The sequence below is a fragment of the Dromiciops gliroides genome, chromosome 2, assembly GCF_019393635.1.
Source record: "Dromiciops gliroides isolate mDroGli1 chromosome 2, mDroGli1.pri, whole genome shotgun sequence".
Taxonomy (NCBI): domain Eukaryota; kingdom Metazoa; phylum Chordata; class Mammalia; order Microbiotheria; family Microbiotheriidae; genus Dromiciops; species Dromiciops gliroides.
The window spans coordinates 427,491,514-427,517,531 of record NC_057862.1 but is presented as its reverse complement, the minus strand read 5'-3'; the positions used below and the strand labels follow the sequence as shown (position 1 = coordinate 427,517,531).

The following is a 26,018-nucleotide window of genomic DNA, read 5'->3' as shown; positions in this document are numbered from 1 at the left end:
CCCTTACTGAAGGTCTTCAAGTAAAGACTGGATGACCACTTATTAGATATGTGGTAGAGGGGGCAGCTAGGTGGCGCAGTGGATAAAGCGCTGGCCCTGGATTCAGGTAGACCTGAGTTCAAATTTGACTTCAGACACTTGACACTTACTAGCTGTGTAACTCTGGGCAAGTCACTTAACCCTCACTGCCCTACCAAAAAAAAAAGACATCTTAGTAGATATGTGGCAGAGTGGATTCTTGTTCAGGAACAGAATGGAGTTTGAGATATAGAACAGGATAGGCTAAAGAGCATCAGAAGATCTGAATTTCTAATCTCGATCATGTCACTTTACTTTGTAACCTTGGGTAAATCACCTAATTTCTCTGGGCCTCAGTTTGCTCGCATATAAAATGAGGAAGTTGGACTAAATGACTTCTAAGTTTCCTTCCCTTCCAGGGATAGTGAGGTGGTCCACTGGATAGAGTACTGGCCCTGCAGGCAGAAAGACCTGAGTTCAAAACCAGCCTCAGATACTAGCTGTGTGACCCTGGGCAAGTCATTTAACCCTGTTTGCCTCAGTTTCCTCATCAATACAATGAACCTGAGAAGGAAATGATAAACCACTCCAGTATCTTTTGGGGAAAACCCCAAATGGGATCACAAAGAGTTGGACATGACTGAAACTGAACAACTTGTCCAGTTCTAGACTGAGGCATTAGGTGGCCTCTGAAACTTCTTCCAATTCAAGATTTATTTACATCTAGGGATTCACAGAATAGAAAGATGATTGTAGAGTTGTGGTCAGGTCAGTCAGGAAGGGCTCCAGGGAAAACATGGTTCCTTAACTGGGGAATAGGGCTGCTTGAATCCCCTTCTAGAGTAATCATCCCCCAGTTGGTAACCCCAGTAAATCAGGAGACATAACTAGAATTTATCAGAGTATTTTATTCTCTTGGTTTCTTAGGGCAGGCATGGGGGGATACAAGAAAGGGTCCTACCCACCAGGTGGGAAATTGGGGTTAGGATTAAGGGGGTATGGCTCCCATCTCACATTCTGTTCTTGTAAAAGTGGGGAGAAAAAGTTTATAAAGCTTTTAAACAGTTTATGGTCCAGAGGGACACATTAACAGTTCAGTGAGATGCTTGCCAAATTGTCTTGGCTAGTGGTTCTGAGATTTCAATAAACCATCAGAGAAAAGAAAGAGAATTTTAAAAACTGACAGATTGCTCCTTTACTCCAAACAAGAACCGGGGCGGCCTTTCCATAAGAGTTAAGACCATCCTTCTTCCTCCAAACTGCCCAAGCATTTTCTACCAAGTCTCCCAACTCCATCTGGGTCACTACAGGAACACTGAACTTTGTCACCATATTCATTCATTCATCCATTCAACAAACATTTATTAAGTACCTGCTGTGTGTCTAGCACTGTGCTAAACACCAAGAGAGATTAATAAATAAATTAAGAAATAAGGCCAGCCCACTCTTTGAAAAGATGGGAGGGGGGTTTCCACAAGGGTGTGGTGTTACCCATATTTTCAGACTTTTTCAATGATTTTTTATCTTTCTTTTTTGTTCTTAAAATATTATTTTTCAAAAAAATATTTTTCACATAGAATGACTGTCAGGGAAAGAGAGATGGAGGAATATTGAGGGAAATTTTGGTGACATAAAAAGCAAAAGACATCAGTTAAAAAACAATTAAGCAAAAAAAAAAAGACAAGCCCATGCACTTTTGAAACTTACAAAGTCTTGTGGGCAGATATTGTTTTTTGTCTTTCATTCTCAAAGAGGACCACGACAGGTGTCATGACTTGCGATGAATTGGATTTAAGTGAGGAAGGGCTGTGCAAAGTCACTGGCCTCATTTTCTCCTCCAGAGCCATCTATGTGGCAAGATATATTATCAGGATAACTGGAGATCGGATATTTAAGGCAACTAGGGTTAAGTGATTTGCTCAGGGTCACACAGGTAGTAAGTTTCTAAGGTCATATTTGAACTCAGGTCCTCCCAACTTCAGACAAACACAGATAAGTATAATACACAACATCATACAATAAGGACAATAGAAAGGGAAAAAACAAAGTAATATTCTAAATCTCAGGGGAATCAGGGAAGGCTTCCTCTAAGAGGTGATATTTGACAATGGCTTCAAAGAACTGGTAGGAATTCAACAGGTGAATAGAAACCAGGCAGACATTTCAAGGATAGGAAGCAGGAAAACAAAAGAACACATGTGAGGAGTTTGGAGGGCAGTTAACACAGAGGGGGAGTCACATAAAAAAAGCTTGAAATGCAGGGTGCTGTCATATCCTGAAGGACCTTGACCTTCAGGCAGAGGGGTTTGAGTTCTACTCGGGAGACAATAGGGAACCCTGAAGGATTTTAATGATATTTGTGCTCTATTGCTGGGTTGTTGTAAGGATCAAATGAATAGATACATTCCTAGAAATAATTTTGTAAGGCTTTAAGTGCTTAAGATGGCAAACACTGTTATTGTTGTTCTCATTATGATAGCATCATCTTAATTATCATTGTCTTTGCAGTCAAGTAAAAAGTCACTCCTCACCTGGCCTGAGGCGTTGCTTACTGGTGCAAGTAAAAATTGTTTGATTTAGATCCTACACAATGGTGTGATGAATAAAGCATTGGACCTGCAAGCAGGACGCCTGGAAGTGGTTCAGATCCTGCTTTGGATACTCACTGGCTATTCCATAGGGAGCGGGCAGGTTACTTAACCTCTCGTGCCTCCATTTACTTCTCTGAACAAATAGAGATACTAACACTCAAACTACCCTCCTTATAGGACTGCCATGAAGAAAGTGCTTTGAAAACCTTAAAGTACTCAGTAAATGTGTTTTTATTAGAACTAGAGTCAGGTATGTGCTGAGAAATGTTTAACAAGTACCTCGGTGGGGGGGGGGGGATACGCACTCAACGTACTTGTAAGTTTAACCAGCCATAACATTTTCTCCATCACTTTCATAAGTCCAGACAATCAACAAAACAATAAATTGAGCCTTGATTGATAGGGGGAGTTCAGAGATGTAAATGCTTACATTGAAAATGTAACCTTTAAGAGTGAATTCATCCCTTTTAACTCTAAATTCAATGATGCTAGAGCCGATAATCCTCCTGTCTCCCATCTTGAAGAACAATAAAGATTTCTCCACCACAGACTGAAAGATCTCCATTCCCTACTAACCACAGGCAGCTAGGTGTAGCAGAGAATAGTGCACTGGGCCGCTGGAGTCAGTAAAGCTGAATTCAAATTCAGCCTCAGACACTTACTAGATATATGACTCTGGGTAAGCCACTTAATCTCTAGCTACCTCAGTTTCCTCAATTGTAAAATGGGGATAATAATAGCACCTACCTACCAGGATTGTTGTGAGGATCAAATGAGATAATATTTGTAAAGCACTTAGTGTAGCACACAGTAAATGCTTCACAAATGCTTGTTCCCTTCCCTACCAGGCAGCAAAGTTGGATATTGTTCCCTTGCCCTCTGATAACTTTGTGCAACATCAATCCAATTTGTGAGCAAGTCAAGACACCACCCTGTGATGTCACTGGTCCTCTTTGCAAATGAAGGACCGACAACAACAATAAAGACCTCCCCCAGTCCCCTGAATGATGCAAGCTCAAGGATTGCAGTGTCTTTCCTGCCCTCAGGAGACTTTCCCAACTAAGGAGACCAGAGCTTTTCCACAGCCCTCTTCAACCAGTCTGACCTTGTTAAAAGGAGCTAAATACCTAGATTTGGAAAGTGTTGTATCCCTTTTATAAACAGTGCTTGAGTGGCACAGTTCTTTTTTTTTTTCGGGGCAATGGGGGTTAAGTGACTTGCCCAGGGTCACACAGCCAGTAAGTGTCAAGTGTCTGAGGCCGGATTTGAACTCAGGAACTCCTGAATCCACTGCGCCACCTAGCCGCCCCCAGTGGCACAGTTCTGACTAGAAGTGCTCTGGATGTAGGGAGAAAGGAGAAACAAGGCTGGAGTAATCAGGGAAGGCCTCTTCAGAGGCCCTGCTTAAGCTGGCTTATAAAAGATGATCTAGCTTTGCACAGGAGAATGAGCAAAGAGGATGGAGGGAGCCCGGGGCACCGGAGACTGGTCACAGTTAACAGAGGCTGGCCTCCCGCCAGGAGGCTGAGCTGTCCCTGTGTGTACATGGACTGGGGACTTGGCCTCTCTGGCCCTGGCATTCATCTGAAGCATTTCTGTTCCTCAGCGTATCTATAAGGCCTGGGATCAGATCCCCGACAGCATGCTCCAGCTGGCACAACTACAGGTGTCATGGAGATAGCTGCTGACAGCCGTTGGGGTTGGGCTGGGAGCCTTTTGTGGGCCAAGTACAGAGGGCTGGACAGAGTTCCCCGTCACACCACCAGGTTGCTCTCTCCTCCCAAGCTGTGCAGAGTCAGGCAGTGGCAGCAAAGCTCAGTACCCCTCCAACCCTGTTCTCATAGGGAAAGAGGCTTACATGGACTCCCCAAAGCTATTTGGGAAGGTGGCATGAGGGGCAGGAATGAAGCCAGACTGTTCTGGGAATGGTGTCTAGATCTCCAGTTGGCCTTAGCAGTGATCATGACAATCATCCCCCTCCTTAGCACTTACAATAACTAGGGGCGTGGTGGTCTGAGCATTGTATTAGGTCAGAACTGGAAGGGACCTTAGAACATAGAACGTCAGAGCTGGAAAGAACCTTAGGGCATAGGACACAGACTTAGATGGTATATTAGTGCTTAGTTCAAACTCTTCATCTTGCAGGCAGAGTCCCTAGAATTTCCCCAAAGGACTCCCTACCCAAATCCTACCCCACCTCCACCCCAAATGGATAGTTTCAAATGAACAAGAAAGGGAAAGGATGATGTGGCAAAGAACATCTGCACTAAACGCTCTTTTGGACAGATGTGCAATTAAGGCATCCCCCCAATCTGTCCCACAGCCACTGCCTGATTCAATTTTTCAGAAACATAGGTTTCCTCCTGACACACCCCTTGCTCAGTGATCTTCATGGTCAGCCCATTGTGAGCCCAGCGAGAGGTAGCTGTGAATTGAATAATTGCCTGCTGGCAATTACTGAGTCTCCCTGACTCAGTCTCTCCCCGATCCAGTTCCATCCTTCACTCAGGCACCAAAGTGCACTTCCTAAAGAGCAGGTCCAACCACGTCACCACCCCCTCCCCCACATACTCAATCTGCTCCAATGGCTCCCTAAAACCTACAGGAGAAAATATAATATCCTCTCCATTCAAAGCCCTTCACAACTTGGCTTCCTCTTAATTTTCCAATTTTCTTATACTTTCCTCTCTTCCATTTACTCTTCAACCCAATGACACTGGGCTCCTGGCTGTTTCTTGCACAAAACACTCCATCTCCTGACTCCATACATTTTCTTTTTTCTTTTTTTTTTTTTTAGTGAGGCAATTGGGATTAAGTGACTTGCCCAGGGTCACACAGCTAGTAAGTGTTAAGTGTCTGAGGCTGGATTTGAACTCAGGTACTCCTGACTCCAGGGCCAGTGCTCTATCCACTGCGCCACCTAGCTGCCCCGACTCCATACATTTTCAATGGCTATCCACCTTACCTGGGATTCTCTCCTTCCCCATCACTTCTTCCTGCTTTCTTCCCTTCATTCAATCAATTTATCAACATTTATTCAGTGCCCAGTAGGCTCCAAGTAGCCAGGAGGCAGTAATGAGGAAGGAGAGAATTCCAGGTCACTTCTTCCTGTGTGCCTCAGTTTCCTCATCTGTAAAATGAGCTGGAGAAGGAAGTGGCAAACCACTCCAGTATCTCTGCCAAGAAAACCCCAAATGGGGTCACAAAGAGTGGGACATGGATGAAAACAACTGAACAACAACAACTATGTACTAGGCACTGTGCTAAGCACTGAAGATAGAAAAAGAGGCAAGAGATAATCCCTGGCTTCAAGGAGTTTACAATCTAATCCTTCAAACCTCAGCTAAAATTCCACCTTCTTCCAGAAGCCTTTCCCTTTTCCCTTCAATGTCAGTGCCTTACCTCTGAGATATTCTCCAGTTTATCCTGTGCGTGTTGTGTTTGTATGTGGTTTTCATTTTGTCTCTCCCATTAGAATGTGAGCTCCTTGAGCTAGTGACTGTTTTTGCCTTCCTTCGTATCCCCCAGCCCTTAGCACAGAGCCTGACATAGAGTAGTTTCTTCATAAATACTTCTTGACTGACTTGACTGTGTATTCTTACATGTTGTGTCCCTTATTCCTCCCTCCACTAGATTGTAAACATCTTAAGGTCAGGGATGGTGATCTTCCTGTATTACCCATAGTACTTAGCACAGGGCTTCACCTGTAGCAGGAACTCAATAGATTGGGTTGATAAGGGAATGGTGAGGTTGTTACTGGAAATTTCTCTATAAATCCCTTGTTTTAGAAGGGGATAGTCTAACCCGCCCCCCTTAGTCTAAATCCCCATATTATTTGTGCTTTCTCCCAAATCATCCTTTCACTTAATGATATTCTATTTTTCTCTACTGGTTCATGTAACTCTTATTTCCTAAACTAGACTTAAGCTACTTTGGGTGAGAAATGGTGTCTTCTTTATCTATCCTATTCATCTCAGAACCTAGAACAAAACTGGAAACATAGAACTTTCCCAAAAATGGGTTTGATTTATTTTTTGCTTGACCTAAAACTCCATAATTAATAATAGCTTATATGTGTATGTATATGTATGTATATACACACACACACACACACACACACACATATATATAGACATACACACATATATCTCAGCTAGATGGTACATTGGATAGAGTGCTGTGCCTAGAGTCATGTAGAGTCCTCTCCCTGAGTTCAAATCTGGCCTTAGACATGTACTAGCTGTGTAACCCTAGCCTAGTCACTTAACCCTGTTTGCCTCAGTTTCCTCATTCATAAAATGAGCTGGAGAAGGTAATAGCAAACCACTCCAGTATCTTTGCCAAAAAAGGCAAAACCCAAATATAATCACAAAGAGTGGGGCACGACTGAAACAGCTGAACACCAACAAAGCATTTACATAATACTTTGAAGTTTGCAAAATGCTTCACCTGTTATTAAATTTGATCCTCACAGCAGCCCTTTAAAGGTCAGTGCTATTATTAACCTCATTTTACAGATAGGGAAACTGAGGCTAAGAGATGTTATAAACTTGTGCAGAACCACACAGCTAAGTATTGTTTGAGAAGAGGATTTGAACTCAGGTCTTCTTGACTTTAGGTCCAGTGCCCTATCTTCTGTGCCACCTAGCTGTCCCATGGCTGTGGCTGGATATGCTCTATCATTTATACTTTTAAAACTCTACTTCAAATCAAGTCAACATGAACTCTTAAATGCTTACTATGTGCCAGGCACTGTGCTAAATGTTGGAAATAAAAATATAAACAAAAGGACAGTCCCTGCCCTCAGTAAGTTTATATTCTAATAGTTCTTCCATTAATTCAGATTTGGGCTACATGGTCTTGGCCAAGTCTCTTCCTTCTCTAGAATTCAGATTCCTCCTCTGTAAAATAATAATAATAGCCATCATTTATATAGTGCTAAGCACTTTGCAAAAATGATCTCATTTGATCCTCTCAACTCTGGGAGATAGGTCCTATTATTATTTCCATTTTACAGTTGAGGAAACTGAGGCAAGCAGAGGTTAAGTGACTTGTTCAAGGTCATACAGCTAGTAAATATATAAGGCCAGGTTTAAATGTAGGTCTTCCTGACTCCAATCCCAGTGCTCTCTACTGTACCACCTTGCTGCCTCTAAAATGAACTTCAAAGTCCTTCAAGCTATGATAATCTGTAATCTCCTTTGAATTCCTCGAGTAAAGGTATAGTTTTTATACACAGACACTGAACTTGGAGGTCAACAAGTTTTGCATTCCAATTCTACTCTGCCACTTACTCATTGTGCGACTGTTGAACAAGATAGTTTTTCTCTCTGGGGTCTCAATGTCTTCATCTATAAAGTGGGGGTGATTATCTAAGCCCTGCTTCCCTCACAGTGTTGGTGTGAGGATCAAAGAAGATAATGGATGGAAAAGCACTTTGGAAAGTATAAGGGATTATTGTGGCACTTGCTTTACCTGGTGAGTTGGGGAAAAGCTAAACCAAAACACAGCTGGTTTTGCTCAGAGCTAAGTCTCCACATTAACCAAGAAGGAGGGAGGGCGGTGGAAGCCTGCAGTTTAAAAACTCTTCCTCCCACTCTGAGAACCACTGCCTGATTTATTTCTCCTCACCAAACTGGGCATCAGGAGGAGCAAGAAACTTGTTTGGACACAAGGCTCTCTCCCATGGACCCCCATCTCAGCCACTGAGATGCACCCCCCACCCCCACCTCCACCTGCCCCACCAACCTCTACCCCTCCCTCCCTATACACACCATGTACTTGGATCCTGTGCTTGTCTTACTCTTGTAGTCAGCAGGGCCCAGGCAGGGCCAGCTGGCTCAATCCTGACTTTGGCAGTCAGCCAGGCCAAGACTGTCTGTTGAGCTTTGCAAGAGCTGGTGTGTGTGTGTGTGTGTGTGTGTGTGTGTGTGTGTGTGTGTGTGTGTCTCCACTTGCTAGGCCATTCCTCACCTCAGGGTTGGGGACTAAGAACCTACAAAACCCTAATGGCCCCAAAGGGTTTTTGAAAACTCCCCCTTTCCCTTGCCAGGGGCATATCCTCTGGGAGAAGCAGCAAAAGTTTAATTTATCCCTAAACTGGGTATTAGGAAACCTGAGTTCTAGTCCCAGCTCTAGCACTAAATTATTAGGCACCTAAAAAGTGCTAAATCTGGCGGTGGCCTCTTCAAATTTAGAAATTAAAAAACATCAATGCTAACAGCCTCAAACTTCTCTGTCATTTTTTAAGGTTTACAAAAAGAGCTTTCCCTACAATCCCTTGAGGTTAATAGAGTATTATTATTATTATAACCATTTTACAAATCAAGAAACCAAGGCTCACAAAGAAGTGTCTTAACCTGGGGTCACGTAACTGGTGGGTATGTCTGATCCAAGATTAGAATCCAGATCTGACTTCAAATCCATTACTTTTTCAACATCAGTTCCTGCCTTCAAAGAGTTTATAAATTAAGGGAAGGAAGGGAGAGTGATGGAGAAAAAGAAGAGATGAAGACAAAAAGCTATAAATAGGAGCCTTGAGGATCTAGAGACAAGACTTTCTTGTAATTCTGGCCTCCATTCTATCATTTGCTAGCATGACTTTGCACAAGTCACCTCATTTTTCTGGGCCTCTTTAAGGTGAGATTGATAATCTCTGCCCTGCCTCCCTCACAAGGCTGTAGTGAAGACTGAAAAAGATAACGGATATGGAAATACTTTGAAGCGGATACAGAGCTATGTGAATCTGAGGTGAGATTAACCTGATTCCCCAATTTCATCCACTTCTGACCACATATAATAGTAGATTGTCTTAGTGAGTTGGTCCTTTCATATGAATTCCCTCATTTGTGCTCTTCATTCCCTGAGAGATGGGAAGGCATGGATGATTATTATCCCAATTCCCCAGATTTGGAAATGAATGCACCAAGTAATTTTCCTGAATCACAGCATCCATCATCACTCTCCTTTAAAAAACAAACATACAAACACTTTAAGTAAAATAAGCCTCTGGCCCCCAGTCAGCCATGAATTTACACCATTTTCTTCTAGATTTACCGAGATATAGGTCAGTCAGAGATATGTAAGAACTAAATCCATGTAGGCTTCTGACCCTTTCCCCCAGTCCCCTCAAAATTTTTCCAGGTTAAAATGAATAAGGACACTCTTAAAGGAAGAGTCCCAAAGGGCTAGAGGAAATTAGTTGGCATAGTAGAAGCCCTGAGTTAAAATCTATCCTCAGACACTTACTACTTGTGGGACCCTGAGCAAGTCACTTAATCTCTTTCTACCTCAGTTTCCTCAACTGCATAATGAGGTTAATAATAAGCCCTACCTCCTAGGGCTGTTGTGAGATCAAATAAGATAATATTTTACCTGGCACATAGTAGGTGCTTAATAAATACTTATTTCCTTCCTTCCAAAGGAGAGCCTGAGGGGAGAAGGCATAACCAAAGGGGAAGAGATAGGACCCACTTTGCCTTTTAATGACTGGATTCATGTGACCTTCAAGTCTTTCATCCATTCATTCATCCATTCGTTTGTTTATTCATTTATTTATTTAACTACTTATTTATTTATTTTAAAGCAGCATGATGTGGTGTTAAGAAAGGTGAATTTGAAATCAGAAAACCTGGGTTCAAATCAGCTTTTTCTTAGCTGTGTGACCTTTGGCATGGGACTTCACTTTAGTTTCCTATTCTGAAAAAAATGAGGGAATTGAACATTTGAGCCTCTTTCAACTCTAAATCCTATGTCCCTACAAAGTTATCCCTGTTCCTCCTTCACTGGCCACCTTCCTAGAGGCCTGGCTGTTCAGAACCCCCAAAGTACCACCTGGACTCTGGGCATTTTCTTTCTGGCTTGAAAACTTCTAGGGAGGCTCTGGTCAGTACACACATTCTCTGCTCTCCCTAACCCAGTCCTCCCCAACTCAATATCTTTTTCCTGTGCTTTTCAAAGACTGCTTGTATCTTTCAGGCAGTTAATGGAGAAGCGGGCGAATGACAGCCGGGACTGTGGTCATCACAGGTGGAATATTAGCAACAGTTATTTTGCTCTGCATCATCGCAGTCCTATGCTACTGTAGGCTTCAGGTACAGTGATAAGCTATGCTTCTTGGATTGTATTGCATTGGGTGAGGCTGTGTTCCCCAGCTCAGTTTACTCCTAGCTTCTGGAGAAGGGTCCCCTACTGGCATCTTAGAAGGAAGTTGGGAAAGGGAAGGTCAGGCCTCAGAGACTATACAAGAGGGGCAGTCCCACCCTGATGGCCAGCTTGGCCTTTGTCTCACTGTGTGAGTTTCCCCATCTGGAAAGTCAGTGGTAAGAGAGGGAAGACATTGCACTTTTAAATGGGGCATGATAATACCTGCCTAACTCACTGGGATGTTGTGAGAGCCAGATATGATGATGAATGTGAAAGTACTTTAGCAATGTTAAAAAGACTAAGTGTTATTTCTTCTTCTGTATCCAGTATTACTGTTGCAAGAAAGATGAGTCAGAAGAGGATGAGGAAGAGCCTGACTTTGCTGTCCACTCCCATGTCCCACCACTCCACTCCAACAGAAACATCGTGCTGACTAATGGACCCTCACTCTACCCATCCTCCTCCACATCTTTCAGCCAGAAATCCCCCCAGTGCCGCACCGTCTGCCCCAGCTGCTCCCACTACGAACCACCAGCATTCTTCCTTCAGGAACCAGAGGAAGTTCGAAATGGGGGTGAGCGAATCAACTATAAGAACATCAGTCAGGAAGACATAGAGCTACCAGTGACCTTTGGTGGACTTCAGGCCCTCAACCCCAACCGCCTCTCTGCCATGCGGGAAGCCTTCTCCCGAAGCCGTAGCATCAGCACTGATGTCTGAGCCCCATCCTGACCCCTGGTCTGGCACTGAGGAGGAACACTGGACTGGGAATTGAGACCTGGGTTCTAGGGGAGCTTTGCCACTGACTCACTATGTGACCATGGGCATGTCATAGTCTCATTTTCTTCACCTGTAAAAATGGGGGCTTTGAATAGGTTGTCTCTAAGATTCCTTCCAGTTCCATCATAATTTGACTTGGAAGCCTTCAGTCTAAACTCCAGATGCTGAACAACAGCTTCACCACTGGGGAATCCACCATGGGGGCTGACTGAGAGAGCTTATGAGATGATAAATATATTTTGGTAGTTCGTTGATCCAGCAACAAAACAAGTCCTTCAGTCAATCAGCAAACTATTTCCTGAGCCCCTACTGTGTGTCCAGCTCTTCATTAGGCACTACAGGAGACACAAAAAAATAGAAAATACATTCCCTGTCTTCAAAGGTTGACAATCTAGTTGGGGAGGTAGGGCACACAACAACATAACTAACAGTAGCAGGTAGTCTGTCGTTAATACCCAAGAGAAGTACAAACAGTAGGAAGAAAAGAGAAGAGAAAGGCCCCCCTGATGTGAGGGGGTCAGGCTGGGAAGGTCATTGTTTAAGGGTGAGCCTTCGAAATAAAAGTGGGTAAATTGCAACTGAGATGACTGTCATAGAATGAGAGTAGCTATGGGGTATTGGGGTGCGAGAGGGAAGAACCCAAGAATTAAGGGAGTTTAAGCCATTGCTTCCCCTTTATTAAAGAAATTTTGGTACCAGGCTGTCTTCTGGCTCCCAGAACTGTCCTGAGTACCACCACATCGAATGTCTTGTCTCACATATCAGATGGCTGCCTGAGGTTGGAAGGACTTTCTACTGGCAACTAGAAACACATAGCCCCCTCCAGTTCCCAATGGACACGAAGGTATTCATTCTTCTTTTCAATATCTCCCCGTCTTCTTGGGACCCCAGATCCCTTTGGATCCTAAGTGGCTTCTGGCCTTGGGTGACCCCATCTGTGGAAAAGGAGCAGGATACACAAGGGAGGAGAGAATGAGCATAAGGATATTAAAAAATCACCTAATTTGTCATCAATATATAATGAAGTATGACTCTTGTCCTGCCCCTAGCATACACGGAAATATACATGCAAAAAAGATAGTGTTAAAAAAGTGACCCAAATTTGCAAAAGACTTCCTGAATCAATCAATCACATAAGCACACACAAACAAATATACAAATATCATACCCAGGCCTTTTTGAGAGAAATGAGAAGAGCTTTTGCTGGTTGACATAGCTGCCTCTCTGCTGGAACAGTCCTTGGAGTTTAAGTCATTGTCCCAGATGCCAGAAACTAGTTTGTCCCATTCTCCTGCTTCTCACCTACCTTCCACATTGAACACTGATCTGCAGGCATAAACAACAGGATCTGTTCCAAATTGTCTCTCAACATACCCCCAGTTCCAACAATTTCCTCTCTAAGTGTTTTAACATTAACACACAGCTCAGCAGCAATGGTACACATTCTCCGGGTCTGGAGGAAGAAAGAAATTGGTTTTAATATCTAACATACTGATAAAAGAAATTCCCTAATCCTAATGATGGGCAAGTCACTTAACCTCCCATGAAAGCAGCCATTCATATAGGTCTCCAATCATTTTCTATTTAGTAAAAGGCAATACTTACTCTTTGGTGGCAGTTCATTAAACTATATTTTTAAAAGGGTACAGGAAACTAGACTGTCTGGAAAATCTTTACCCCCTTAGCTTCTCTCTGGATGCCCCCAGTTCTGTCTCTAGGGATTTCTGCTTCAAGACTACACTGCATGGGATTTGGGGAAGAATAGACCTTTGAGACATTCTGCTCACAACCAGAGAAGATACTCCTCACTGAACTCTCAGTTAAAACTTCTACTTAGAAGACGTGCTCTTGGCAAAGGGCAAGCTGTCATTTTAAGAGTTGTGGTTGATTTATAAATATTGTGCGCACCGTGACAAGATATTTTCCTCTCTTTTCCAGAAGGTTTTTAATTCCTCAGAAGAGGTTTCAAAGTACATGAAAGACTCACCACTTTTGGTATTCTTGATTTTCTTTCTTCTTCTCTTTCTGCTTTTGTCTATAGCACATTAGATTTGCCCAGTTAATCCATCCCTAATGGGGCATGTAGTCAGTGAAGCTTTGGTGTGAGTTTCTTTGCCAGGGATGGTGTTCTCAGTGGTCCAATGTTATAATAGAAGCTTGAACCAAACTCTTACTTTGTATAATTCTTATCTGAAGTTGGCTCTGTTGCATTTGACTTAGGGGGGAGGGGGGGTTGGGGAGGGACAATTTCCTGTGGCTGTTGTCTTTCTATTTTCCTGTTTTCTTTTCCAATCTATACATAACTATAAAACATATATACATATGTAGCTTTGAAATGAAACAAGAGATGGGCAGCTGAATTTCACACAGGTGGACTGCTGAGTGGGACTGACTCTTGGGCCTGCTGAAAAAACAAAATAAAATGAAACGAAATGAAATAAACCTTATCTTTGACATTACTACGGAGAGGAGGCTCTTTAATCTGTTCCCATTTCCAGACTGCTCTTGATAGTGGTTTAGGAAAGAGAGGTCATGCCAGCCAACAATGACATTGTACAGAAATCTGACTTTAGAAGACAGTTCCTGGTGAGTGAGGTCCAGGCCACAGACCAGGCCTATAATTGGTATATGGTATCGTTTTGAAAATGAAAGGCTAAGAATTGCAACTGTTACAGTCATCTGACTCAGAAGTGGTGAGTGGCTGCCACAAAACTCACCTGGAAACAGGAGGGATGGATGTTTTCCCCCAGAGTGAGCCTTAGAGCAGGAAAAGGAGCCACACTTCTGGGGCACAAGTGGAAGCAGAGAAGACCTCATGGGTAGAAAGGTGCCTCCAGAATAATCCAAGAGGATGCCAGGTACCCAGTACCAACATAAAGGCAGCCCATGTGCCCTTATTTCTTTGAGTCAGAAAGAATCCTTTAAATGCCAATATTCCAGGGCAGAGCATTCTTTGTTATTAGCCCTGCACATTAATGATCAGTGAGCCCCTCAATGGTTAAACAAGAATAAGAATGAAATCTGGGGTGAGAGAGAGGAGGGAGGGGAAGGCCCCAAAGACAGCTTTGGCTGACTTCTCCATCTACTGAAAGCTGGTCCTGACTACTTGAATGCGAGGCTCAAAGAAAAAAGCTTTGGGGGGAAATAAAATGAGGTAGGTATCATCTACTCCACCACATGATCTCTGACACTAGTTGGGTGATCTTGGGCAAGTCATTTAAGGGGGTTCAGACTGGGTAGCCTTTAAAGTCTTCTAGCTCTAAACCTATGATCCTATGAATAGCCTGTGGATGTCCTCATCTCAACACGAAGTCCTCATAAACCCTGAACAGTGAAAGTAAGCCTTAGCTTTCCCTCTTTGAGGAACTTTTCTCAATTAAGGAACTCAAGGAAGAGGAAAGAGCCCCACTGATGACCACACTAGTTCATAGGAAAAAGCGCTGATTCTAGAATCAAAGGACTTGGGTTCAAATTCTACCCTTGAAATTTATTACCTATATGACCTTGGACAAGTCACTTGACCTCCATGGGTTTCACTCGTTTCCTCACCTCTAAAACCAGGGAGTTGGACTAGATGACCTCTAAGATTTGCCCCAACTCTAATTCCATGACACTATGAAGCAAATTGGTATAAAAAAAGCCACAATGCCCAAAAGACTTTGGTGCAAGGCAAAGATATCAAGTTAGTGAGTCACCCACTAACTTGGCTTGGGAACAATTCTCTTTTCCTTTGTGGACCTCTTTTCTCATCTGCACCATGATGGGCTGGAACTTGGTGGACCCACCTCTAAAGTGCTACATTCAAGGCTCATGGAGAGGTAAGTCTGGAACAATTTTATAGATTGTTCCACCACCTGCTCCCACCCCTAGTTTGGGAAAGGCCAGACCCTGTCTCCATGGAAACTGGAAACATTTGTTGAATGACCAGTTCCCCTCAGTCTCCATCCTATCTCCCCACCCACACCCATTCCCCCAGAAGCTGCAGACAGGTGATTGACAGCTCTGAGACCCAATCAGCTCCACAGAGGGTTAAGTTTTTATGAATTCAGTCATGGGGAGGGGGGAATTCGTCCCACTGAATGACTGAGGAATCCTCATCTAAGGTGGGTTTCTCTGAAGTTTTGTCATGCCTGGTAGAAAGTTCACCATCTTCTAAGGGGAGAGAGAGAGCAGGGACTTAAGCCACTGGGTTTTTCCTGGGGTGTACTTATTGTCAGGCTTGGGGAAGAGAGTTCTCATCTTTATTCCAGCTCCCTCCCTCCTCCCCTTTCCCCCTCCTCCTCTTTCTCTCCTTTCCCATCTCTCTCTCTCTCTCTCTCTCTCTCTCTCTCTCTCTCTCTCTCTCTCTCTCCCCCCACCCCCACCTCTCTTCTTCTTCCTAACACAGGCAGCTGGTGGCATAGTAGAGTGCTAAGCCTGACATCAGGAAGACCTGAATTCAAATTTGACCTCAGATGCTTACTAGTTACAAGACCCTGGGCAACTCATTTCACCTCTGTTTGCCTCAGTTTCCTCAACTGTAAAATGGGAATAAGAATAGCACCTACCTCCCAGGGTTGTTGTGAGGGCCACAGGACATATTTGTAAAAAGTGCAGCTGACAGTAACCCACCACAGAGAAGTTGCCTATCCTCTTCACCTCTTGGTGTTGTGAAGCTCAGGTGATATAATGGATGTAAACACTGCAAACCTTATTGTTGTTGTTCAGTCATGTTTAACTCTTCCCGACCCCATTTGGGGTTTTCTTTCTTTCTTTCTTTCTTTTTGCGGGGCAATGAGGGTTAAGTGACTTGCCCAGGGTCACACAGCTAGTAAGTGTCAAGTGTCTGAGGCCAGATTTGAACTCCTCCTGAATCCAGGGCCAGTGCTTTATCCACTGTGCCACCTACCTGCCCTCATTTGGGGTTTTCTTGGCAAAGATACTGCAGTGGTTTGTTATTTCCTTCTCCAGCTCATTCTACAGAGGAGGAAACTGAGGCAAACAGAGTTAAGTGACTTGCCCAGAGTCACACAGCTAGTAAGTGTCTGAGGCTGTATTTGAACTCAGAAAGTCTTCTTTAACTCCAGGCCCAGCACTGCATGCACTATGGCGCCACCTAGCTTCTGTTCACAAACCCTAACGTGCTCTACAAATGCCAGTTATCAGTGTGACTATTAGCCTCCAATCTGGAGATGAATGCATTCCCTGAGTCTTCTATTACACTCCGGCTGAGCTAAAGCAGTATTTGTGGAGCAATCCAGGAGGGTGCTGGTAAATGTTTAACCAACTGGTATCTTGGGGTGGGTGGGGAGGGACTTTTAAATGTAATCTGCATTATTCACAGAACGAATCTAACTCTTATTTGTAGTGCCCATTTCTGAAGCATAAATGCTCACATTGAAAATCGAGCAGTCAGAAGCTGCTCAGAGCTGGCTCCCCCCGCCTTTCTGACTGCTTCGGTTTGCCCTGCTCACATGCCAGTCTTGCTCTGAGCAACAACCAGAGAAGCAGAAAGCTTTTGTGAATGAAGTCCAGGATTGGGAATCTAGAGACCTGGATCCTCGCACAACACCTGGTACATTGCTCTTGTTCAGTCCTGTCTGACTCTTCATGACGCTGTTTGGGGATTTCTTGGCAGTTACTGGAATGGTTTGCCATTTCCTTCTCCAGTGGATTATGGCAAAAAGAGGTTAAGTGACTTGTCCAGGGGGACACGGCTACTAAGTGTCTGAGGCTGGATTTGAATTAAGGTCTTCGTGACACTAGGCCCAGTACTCTATCCACTGCATCATCAAATTGACTCTAATTCTTGTTGATTGATGGACTGCAGCTAGGAAATGCAATGGATAAAGCACTGGGCTTGGAATCAAGAAGACTGATCTTCCTGAGTTCAAATCTAGTCTCAAACACTTAGCTGTGTGATCCTAGGCAATTCACTTAACCCTGTTTGCCTCAGTTTCCCTCATCTGTAAAATGAGCTGGAGAAGGAAATGGCAAACCACTCCAGTATCTCTGCCAAGAAAACCCTAAAATTAGGGGCAGCTAGGTGGCACAGTGGATAAAGCACTGGCCTTGGATTCAGGAGGACCTGAGTTCAAATCCAGCCTTAGACACTTGACACTTATTAGCTGTGTGACCCTGGACAAGTCACTTAACCCTCATTACCCTGCCCCCCCCAAAAAAAGAAAGAAAGAAAAAGAAAGAAAACCCTAAAATTGTGTCCACAATGACTGAACAACAGCAATCCCTAAGTCTCAGCTTTCTCATCTGCACAACGAAGGGTGGGGGGATGCAGAGTCTATAAGGTCTCTTCCAGCTCTAACATACACCGTATGTCTTAAGACCACTTCCAGCTCTGATCTTCCATTTTCTGAGGTTCTTCCCAGATCTGAATCTGTTCAAGACCTGCCCCCCACCCCCAGCTCTGATATTCAGCATTCTAAGTGCTAACATTTTATATTCTAAGGTCCCTTCCAGCTCTGACATTTCATAATGTATTTTCTAAAGTTGGCTGGTACAAAGCAGAGCCATGGATATATTTACAAAACTGCCTTGGCCTGGTTGTCATCAAGGCCTGGGACAGACTTTTCTGGCCCTTTCAACATGAAGTCTGTGTCTTACTGCTGTTCCAATGAGGGCAAAAGTCCAGGGCTCTCCCTCAAAGCTCCCTGAGCTTCTTAATAATAGCTAACATTTATATAGCACATACCACGTGCCAGGTACTGTGCTAAGCACTTTACATTTATTATCTCGTTTAATCCTCACAACAACCCTGGGAGGTATGTGCTATTATTATCCCCATTTTCCAGATGAGAATACTGAAGCAAAGAGCAGTTAAGTGACTTGCCCAGGTACACATGAGTTAGTGTCTCCCCCGGCCTGGTGCTCTATCCACTGAGCCGCCTAGCTTGCCTCTTCGCCCATCTCCTCCCAGGTTCCCTCACCCTGCCCCAAGCATCCAATATTTAACATTTCAAGGAAATGAAACCAGATGCCAATCATAAATATGACAACTTTATTACCGTACACTGATGAGTACTGATTAATGATTATAGGGATAAAATCCACTGTTTGTAAACAAATATATTAAGAAACAAATGCGTCTTTTTGTGATATAAAGTGCAGGTACGTTTCATTATATACACTTCTGTCAGCATGGATGATCTTTTATAAGGACTATGAAACTGACATGTGGTTATGAGATAAAGTTCTCTGAGAAGTATACACCTACTTTTACAGTCTCCTGTAGTACCCCTCACCCTAGGGCCCAGAAAGAACCAGGGAATAAAAGGGTTTCACTCCAAGGCAACTTGTACATCAACAGGATGGTCATCTAATTCCCAATATGCTTTGGTGGCCAGACATGCTCCTCTGATATCCCCCTCCCTCTGGACTTTTGTAAGAGCAAGCAAGAAGCCGGGCATGGAGGCAGGAGACCAAAGACCAAGGGTTGGAGGAGAAACCCATACAAAGATCTGGATCTAAAACAGAAACAAATATACAAGATCCTATGTACATCCTTCCATAGCCAGACACTACCAACACACGGTAGTGAGGAAGCATGGATGAGGGTTCTCAGCCTTGAAACCCAAGGCAGGTGACCAGTGGATCTCTCTTCCCTGGGATCGGCAGAGTGTGGTCAAAGTGTCTTCTCTAGAAGCAGAAGGCCAATGTTCATTTTTCACAGGCTTGTGCTCCCAGCTACCGGGAAGAGCTTCAATGAAAAGAAGGGGTGGGGAGATCCCCTTCCATGGGGCTCTCTCCCCAGGCCTTCAGTCTCTTGGTGCGGCAGTCCAGGCCAAGGTCAAAAGGGATGTCTCTCCTCCAAGGTGCCTAGGAGTGGGTGGGTCTACAAGAGCGACAGCAGGCTTTGCTGTAGTACCAGTGGCTACAAAGGTTGACTTTGATGGCCAGAGCACAGTTGGTGCCTGGCTGGTCCTGGCAGCTGTCATCTGGAGGAGAAAAAAGAAAAGCAAAGAAGCATGGTGAAGGGTGATGCCAGAAAGAAAGCCAACAGGCTCATGCCTCCCCCTAACTGCACCATCTAAGAACTGAGCTGACATCTCTGTAGCCCTCTCCCTCTCCATGGGTGCTTGCTGTTTGCAAAGCTAGCCCAAATCTCTCTCACTGATGTGTAGAGGGAAGGCCAAAGATAGGTAGGGAATATGCCACCCATTTCTTTGCTTTACCCCTTGAGTTAACTAACTAGTCCATAATTCCTGGAATAATGGCTCCTCAAACTATAGTGTAGACTAAAACCGGAGCTCTAACCCCAGATCAGTCACAGGCCCTTAGGCCTCCCATCCTATTTAGTACCTTTTCCTTTCCCTACCTGTCAACCATAGTCAGAGGAAACACAACTTACTGCCAATAGGGAGGTTTGATCTGGGCAAAAGAAAGATAATACAGAAATTTGAAGTGGTGCCAGATACAGTTTTTTTTTGAGGGGGGCATCACTATCTGATTTCACATGGGGTGAATAGAGTGGTGTGACTGAGGACAATGAGACAGTTATTCAGCAAATGTTTACAAAGCCCTTACTATGCATTGATCTTTGTGAAAGGCACTGTAGGGGATAGAAATCAATTAAGAGATACAGTCCCTGTCATCAAGAAACTTACAGTCTAACTAGGAACAATCAATTAGAGAAGTTGACAGCACTAGGTTAAGTGGGAGAAACTCTGTAAGACAGTGGAAAAAATAAAATGGCCAGAATGGAAGGATCATTTAAGAGACTAGACTAGAATAGAATAGACTAGACTAGACTAGACTAGAATGGAATGGAATAGAATAGAATAGAATAGAATAGAATAGAATAGAATAGAATAGAATAGAATAGAATAGAATAGAATAGAATAGAATAGAATAGAATAGAACAGAATGGAAGAAATAGAATAGAATAGAATAGAATAGAATAGAATAGAATAGAATAGAATAGAATAGAATAGAATAGAATAGAATAGAATAGAATAGAATAGAATAGAATGGAATAGAATGGAATGGAAGGGAAGGGAAGGGAAGGGAAGGGAAGGGAAGGGAAGGGAAGGGAAGGGAAGGGAAGGGAAGGGAAGGGAAGGGAAGGGAAGGGAAGGGAAGGGAAGGGAAGGGAAGGGAATGGAACGGAATGGAACGGAACGGAACAGAATAGAACAGAATAGAATAGACAGAAATCTGCCTATATTCCCCACTGAGCCTGCCACACCAATCCCCAGGAGGTGAGGCCAGGAGCTGGAAGATCCCAAGGCCCTGACCACAATGGTTCTCCACCCACCATATCTCCAGCCTTCCCCCTCCCACATTTCAGCCCGTCACACCTGGAGGTTCTGTGGGGCATGGCTGTAGGTCACAGGTCTGTTTGGCAACGGGTTTCACCAGTGGGTCACAGCCCCGAACAATGTCTGTCCCTTGATAGCATTTCACATCACGCATTCTCACACCTACTCCACAGGTTTTGGTACACTAAAGAGAACAGAGATGGCACTTCATTAGGTAAAACTCCTCCCACCTCAAGCCAAACAGTGCAGAGACCCCAGTGTGCTAAGCAAGACAGGTTAGCCTGGTCCAACCTAGATAGCCTCTGAGATGGGCACTGGGACAGAGTACATTGATAGACGCTGGCTATGTGACTTTGGGCAAGACTTAATTTCATAAGGTGGCAATTTCCTTTATCCATCAATGACTCTTTAATATTCCATTTTATTTTATTTTTACATCAACATTCTCTGTCTCCTATCACCCCTCAAACCTATGAAAGAAATGCAATTACATGAAATTACAAACATGCATAGTCACAAAAAACAAATTCTCCCATTGGCCATGTTCAAGAAAAAAAGTCTCCATCTACACTCTGTGTCTATCTCAGGATGTGGATAGCATGTTTCTGGAATTGTGGTTTGTCAGTGTGTAGATCAGATTTCCTAAGTCTTTCAAAGTTGTCTTTACAATATTGTTATTATATACGGCTCTTCTGATTCTGTTCACTTTACTTTGCATCAGTTCCTACAAGCCTTTCCCAGATTCTCTGAAACTATCCCCCTCATCATTTCTTACAAGCACAATAATATTCTATCACATTTATAGATCATAATTTTTCAGGCATTCTCTTATTGATGGGCACCCCTGCAGTTCCCAATTCTCTGCCACCACAAAAAAGTGCTTCGATAATTCAAATGGGTCTCTTAATCTCTGCCCTCCTTTTCACAGGGATCTTGTAAGGATTAAATGAAATAATGGATATGGAAATTCTAAAACCCAATACAAATTGTTACATTTTCTAGTGTTTGAGTAGAGATGGGGGAGCTGGAATTTTTTTCCCACTCCAATAAAAGTCTTGTTTTGTTTTCCAATTAAATCAATCCTTCCCCAGAGCTCCCTGTGCAGATGTTGCCCTTGGAAAACCCCACTTCACGGTACAGAGTAGTGAAGACGTCTGCTGACCCCACCTCACTCCCTGCCAAGATCTCACAGACAGCAGACACGGCCCCCCCTCTTTCTGGGTTCTTTCCTGCCCCAGTACAAGCGACCCCACATTACACAGCCAAGTCTGAGGCCTCCAAGCTGTTTATCTGGTGCAAGTCCTGATTAGAGCTTGCTTGGGAGAGCCTTGGAGGACATACACAGCCAGCTTGGCATCCTTAGCCAAAGAAACTATAATCAGCCTCTCGGGATCACCCTGAAGGAGTCTCAGGGCAGCCTGAGCCTTCTTAGGCCAAATGCAAGGCATTTTACTCCATTTAGCTCCTTGCTCTCAATTGTTCCTAGTGGCCCAGCTGTCTCTGGGCTACAGGAAATCAAGATGCTGTGCTTTGGGAATGGAGTGAGCCTATACCAGTACACTGAACTATGGTTCAGGGAGGTAGACACTAGCTAACAAGGCCAAACATGCAGATTGTCCAAGGCAGGGAGGTAGGTGCAACTCCATCTTCTCTCTCTCAGACTGCCCCCATGGTCATTCCCCTGACCTTATTTCACCTGATTAAATTCATATGATAGGGCAGAAATGGGTTTGTTCCCAAGCTCTGAGAATGGCCTTGGGATAGCTCTAAGTTTCTCTCTTCCTCCTCCCTCCCCTTTAACCCCAAGCCCTGGACCCAGAGAGAGAGAGAGACAGAGAGAGAGAGAGACAGAGAGAGAGAGCTAGGCAGGAGATGGTGGGGGACAAGAACAGCCAAGAGAACATTTGTGCTCTCCCAGGCCAATCAAGGAGAAAGAAGGGGAAGAGGAAAGTATCCTGTTGCATCATGTACAGAGCAGAGGAAAGGTCAAATCCCAACTTGTGTTTACTCAGAGTTGCAATTAAGAATAATTTGACCCCAGGGACCATCTCTGTGTCTTCCTATTCTGTGGCAGAGAGAGCCATGATGATGGGCACCAGTGGGAGGACCTGAAGATGCCCGATCCTTGCCCTTGACCTACTCCTTGAGCAAGCCCCAGGAGGGCCCTTCCCAGTACTGGGGAGAGCCCGGACCGCTCACCTCGGACCATGGTGTGGTGTACCACTTGAAGCACGGCCTCTCAAAGCAGGTGCTCTCCTCTGTGGGCTTCTTGGTGATGTCACAGTCAGGGGGGCTCCTCGTCTTCAGTTTCCCGTTAGCCAGCTCCAGACACAACACGATCCTCTTCTTCACCCCACGCCCACAAGTGGTGTTGCACTAGGAAGGAGAGGCAAACAGACAGAAGGTCGGCCCTCGCAAAGATGAGGAAGGAGCTTGGGGTCACATCCCAGCTGGCTTCCCATGGTAGCAAGGCCACTCACCCGCTCCCAATCCTGAGCCAGCCAATGAGCAGGGCAGTTCTTGTCCCCGCAGGGGTGGATGGCCAGGGGCTTGGCTTCCATGTTACACTGGGACTCAGGCACGACCCGCCCATCGCTGGTCTTGCAGTAGACATGTCTAATCATCCGTCCCTGGCCACAGCTTCCGCTGCACTGCAAGGGGAGAGAGAACCAGGAGAGAAAGAGAAAAGGGGGGAGGGAAGAAAAAAAAAAAGAGAGAGGGAGAGAGGAAGGAATTTAAAGAGAAGGTAGGAGGAGACAGGGAGGGAAGAGATGAATGGAAGAAAAGAGGATGCCGGAAAGGAAATGGAGAGGGGAAGGAGGGAGGGAGGGAGAGAGATAAGGGGAAGGAAAGAGGAAGGATGCAGTGGTATAAAAGGGAGAGGAGAGGAGAAGGAAGTATGGAGAAAGAGAACACCCTGGGTTAGAAGATTTCAAATCATAAAAACTTGGGGAAGGGAGGTGAATCTGAACCCAGGTGGGTGACTGCTTGGCTCTCAACTGTCCTTGGCACTCTCCCAAAGGAGAAGGTGCTTTAGGCCTCAGGTGAAGGCAGTTGCCATGGTGACAGTTTATTTTTAGAGAATGCTAGAATCCAAAAAGATGGAGAAAAGGCCCAGGAATCACTGTTTATCATAGGATTCTTTCCCAAACTCACCTTTCCTGCTATCTTGCTCCCTGTGCCCAGCCCAGAGAGATCCCTGTCCTCCGAGCTGTTTGCCTTGGGAGAAAAGGAGACACTCACCGGTCCCCAGTCAGAGACAGTCCATTGTCGGTCACAGGGGGGGCCAGTGCAGTTCTTCTCTGCTACAGGTCTGGTGTTGACATCACAAAGCTTCTCATCCTCAGAACATCTGATGTCCCGCGTCACCACACTCCTCTCCCCACACCTGGCAGCACACTGAAGACAGCAGGACAGGCAAAGAACAGAGGGAGTCTTTAAGTCAGTATCCAGCAACTTCTTCCCAACCCCAAAGCATATGTTTACTTGGAAACAGAACTGGCTTCATTCATAGATATAATTTGAGGAACACTGGGAAGGACCCCACCATCCTAATTCAAATATCGTCAGTGTCTGAAATTCTACCATTAGTAATCCATTCCTTTGGGCCAAACATATCCCTTTTTCTGAACTTTAAAAAATGTAAATGCCTATGTGGCTCAGTGGATAAAGTACCGGCCCTGGATTTAGGAGGATCTGAGTTCAAATCACTTGACACTAGCTGTGTGACAATGAGCAAGTCACTTAACCCTCATTGCCCTGGGGAAAAAAAAATGTAAATGTCCTGGAAGGTAGCATGTCAAATGCCTAATACCTTAGAATGAATGCCTTTTTTTCCTCTGAGTCATGAGAGAATACTTAAATATAAGGACTCTGCATGTTTCTATCTGGTGGATGGAGTAGAGAGAATAGGGTAGATAAGAGTGTGGAAAGGGGAATCTGGATCCTAACTTCACTGACTTCTCAATTTTGCTATGTCTCAGCCCTACCCTGGGGGCAGCTGGGTGGTGCAGTGGATAAAGCACTAGTTCTGGAGTCTGGAAGACTTAAATTCAAATCTGGCCTCAGACCCTTGCTAGCTAGGTGACTTTGGGCAAGTCATATAACCCCTATTTGCCTCAGTTCCTCACCTATAAAATGGGGACACAGTGGAAAATGGAAACCACTCCAGTATCCTTGCCAAGAAAACTGCATGGTCAAAAGTCCATGGGATGATGTAGAGTCAGACACAACTAAAGGACTGAACAACAGTAGCCCTACCCACACTTGTCTTATGTCTAAGACGATAAGCTCAGACCCACCCCTACCCTTTCCAGAGTGTGTTCTCTGCTCCTGTGAATCTCTACACCCCTTTGTGTGTACCTCACTTTTGCACTTTTCTCTCATCTTGTACAGTTGTTATTTGTACCTACACCTTACCTCCTCTACAGGACTGTAAGTTCCCTGAGGACAAGAACTATGTCTTATTCATATTTGTATCTCCCCAGGCCTGAGAACAGGGCCCAGATCAGTAAATGTTTATTAAACTTGAAAGACTGACCCAGAATGGATCAGTAGTTCCGCCCATCTGCCCAGTGGGTCTGCATGAAAAATAGCCCTTGACTGCTGTGCTGAACATGCTATCTTTCATACGTGAAGACTTCCCTCAGGAGGCCACGGCCTTTAAGCCAAGGGTGGGGATGGGATCACAGCAAGTGACCAAACTAGGTTTTCCGGCTCCTCGGGAGACTGATTCTACAACAGCTGAACAATTTCCTAAGCCATGAGTCCATTCATCTCAAACTAGAGTCCAAGTGGCTAAACTCCAGGAAAACAGAAGAATTTGGACTGATCCTTCAAGATCACTGTAATGGGAACACTCACCCCAGTGTTCAGGGTGGGAAGCTCTCCTTAGAACTGGCTGGATCTGTCCCTGGGAGGCTGAGCCTCTCCCTAGAAGGCTGGGCTACCAAGCAGAGTATCTGGAGGTTAAGGCCATACCAGATCCCTCTCCCCAAACAAAATACAACAATTTCCCCTGGGATACTGGCTCCTTGTAGAATCCCTGTCCATCACTCAAACCCTGAACTTGGTAGCCACACTGACTCCCTCAGAGCTGGTCCCTTTGTCAGTCTAGGGGGTAGGAAGAATTTTCTAATAACCAGAACTGTCCGGAATAGAGTGTGTTGTTGAGTGAGGTAGCGTGTACCCTGTCAATGGATTTATTCAACAGAAGCCATCAGGGATGTGA

The 26,018-nt window shown here is 44.6% G+C and overlaps 2 protein-coding genes across 8 annotated transcripts in view; one reads left to right on the top strand and one right to left on the bottom strand.

Annotated features, from left to right (window-relative positions):
* FAM163B (family with sequence similarity 163 member B) overlaps nt 1–13,993 on the top strand; it is a 64,653-nt gene extending 50,660 nt beyond the window's left edge. For 2 of the 5 annotated variants that reach the window (XM_043988962.1, XM_043988964.1), the window contains exons 2-3: nt 10,587–10,702; nt 11,082–13,993. In XM_043988962.1, coding sequence (XP_043844897.1) covers nt 10,610–10,702; nt 11,082–11,474 — 486 coding nt within the window. In that variant the 5' untranslated portion in view covers nt 10,587–10,609 and the 3' untranslated portion in view covers nt 11,475–13,993. Of the gene's footprint in view, nt 1–9,204; nt 9,334–10,586; nt 10,703–11,081 lie in introns of those variants that run through there. The other 3 variants (XM_043988961.1, XM_043988959.1, XM_043988960.1) reach the window with 3 other exon arrangements.
* A 4,539-nt stretch (nt 13,994–18,532) lies between these two features.
* Nucleotides 18,533–26,018, bottom strand: part of ADAMTSL2 (ADAMTS like 2) — a 46,372-nt gene continuing 38,886 nt past the window's right edge. For 2 of the 3 annotated variants that reach the window (XM_043985737.1, XM_043985738.1), the window contains 5 exons: nt 24,032–24,187; nt 23,269–23,439; nt 22,988–23,164; nt 20,828–20,972; nt 18,533–19,465 (listed from right to left, as the gene is read on the bottom strand). In XM_043985737.1, coding sequence (XP_043841672.1) covers nt 19,347–19,465; nt 20,828–20,972; nt 22,988–23,164; nt 23,269–23,439; nt 24,032–24,187 — 768 coding nt within the window. In that variant the 3' untranslated portion in view covers nt 18,533–19,346. Of the gene's footprint in view, nt 19,466–20,827; nt 20,973–22,987; nt 23,165–23,268; nt 23,440–23,944; nt 24,188–26,018 lie in introns of all 3 variants that reach the window. The other variant, XM_043985736.1, reaches the window with a different exon arrangement.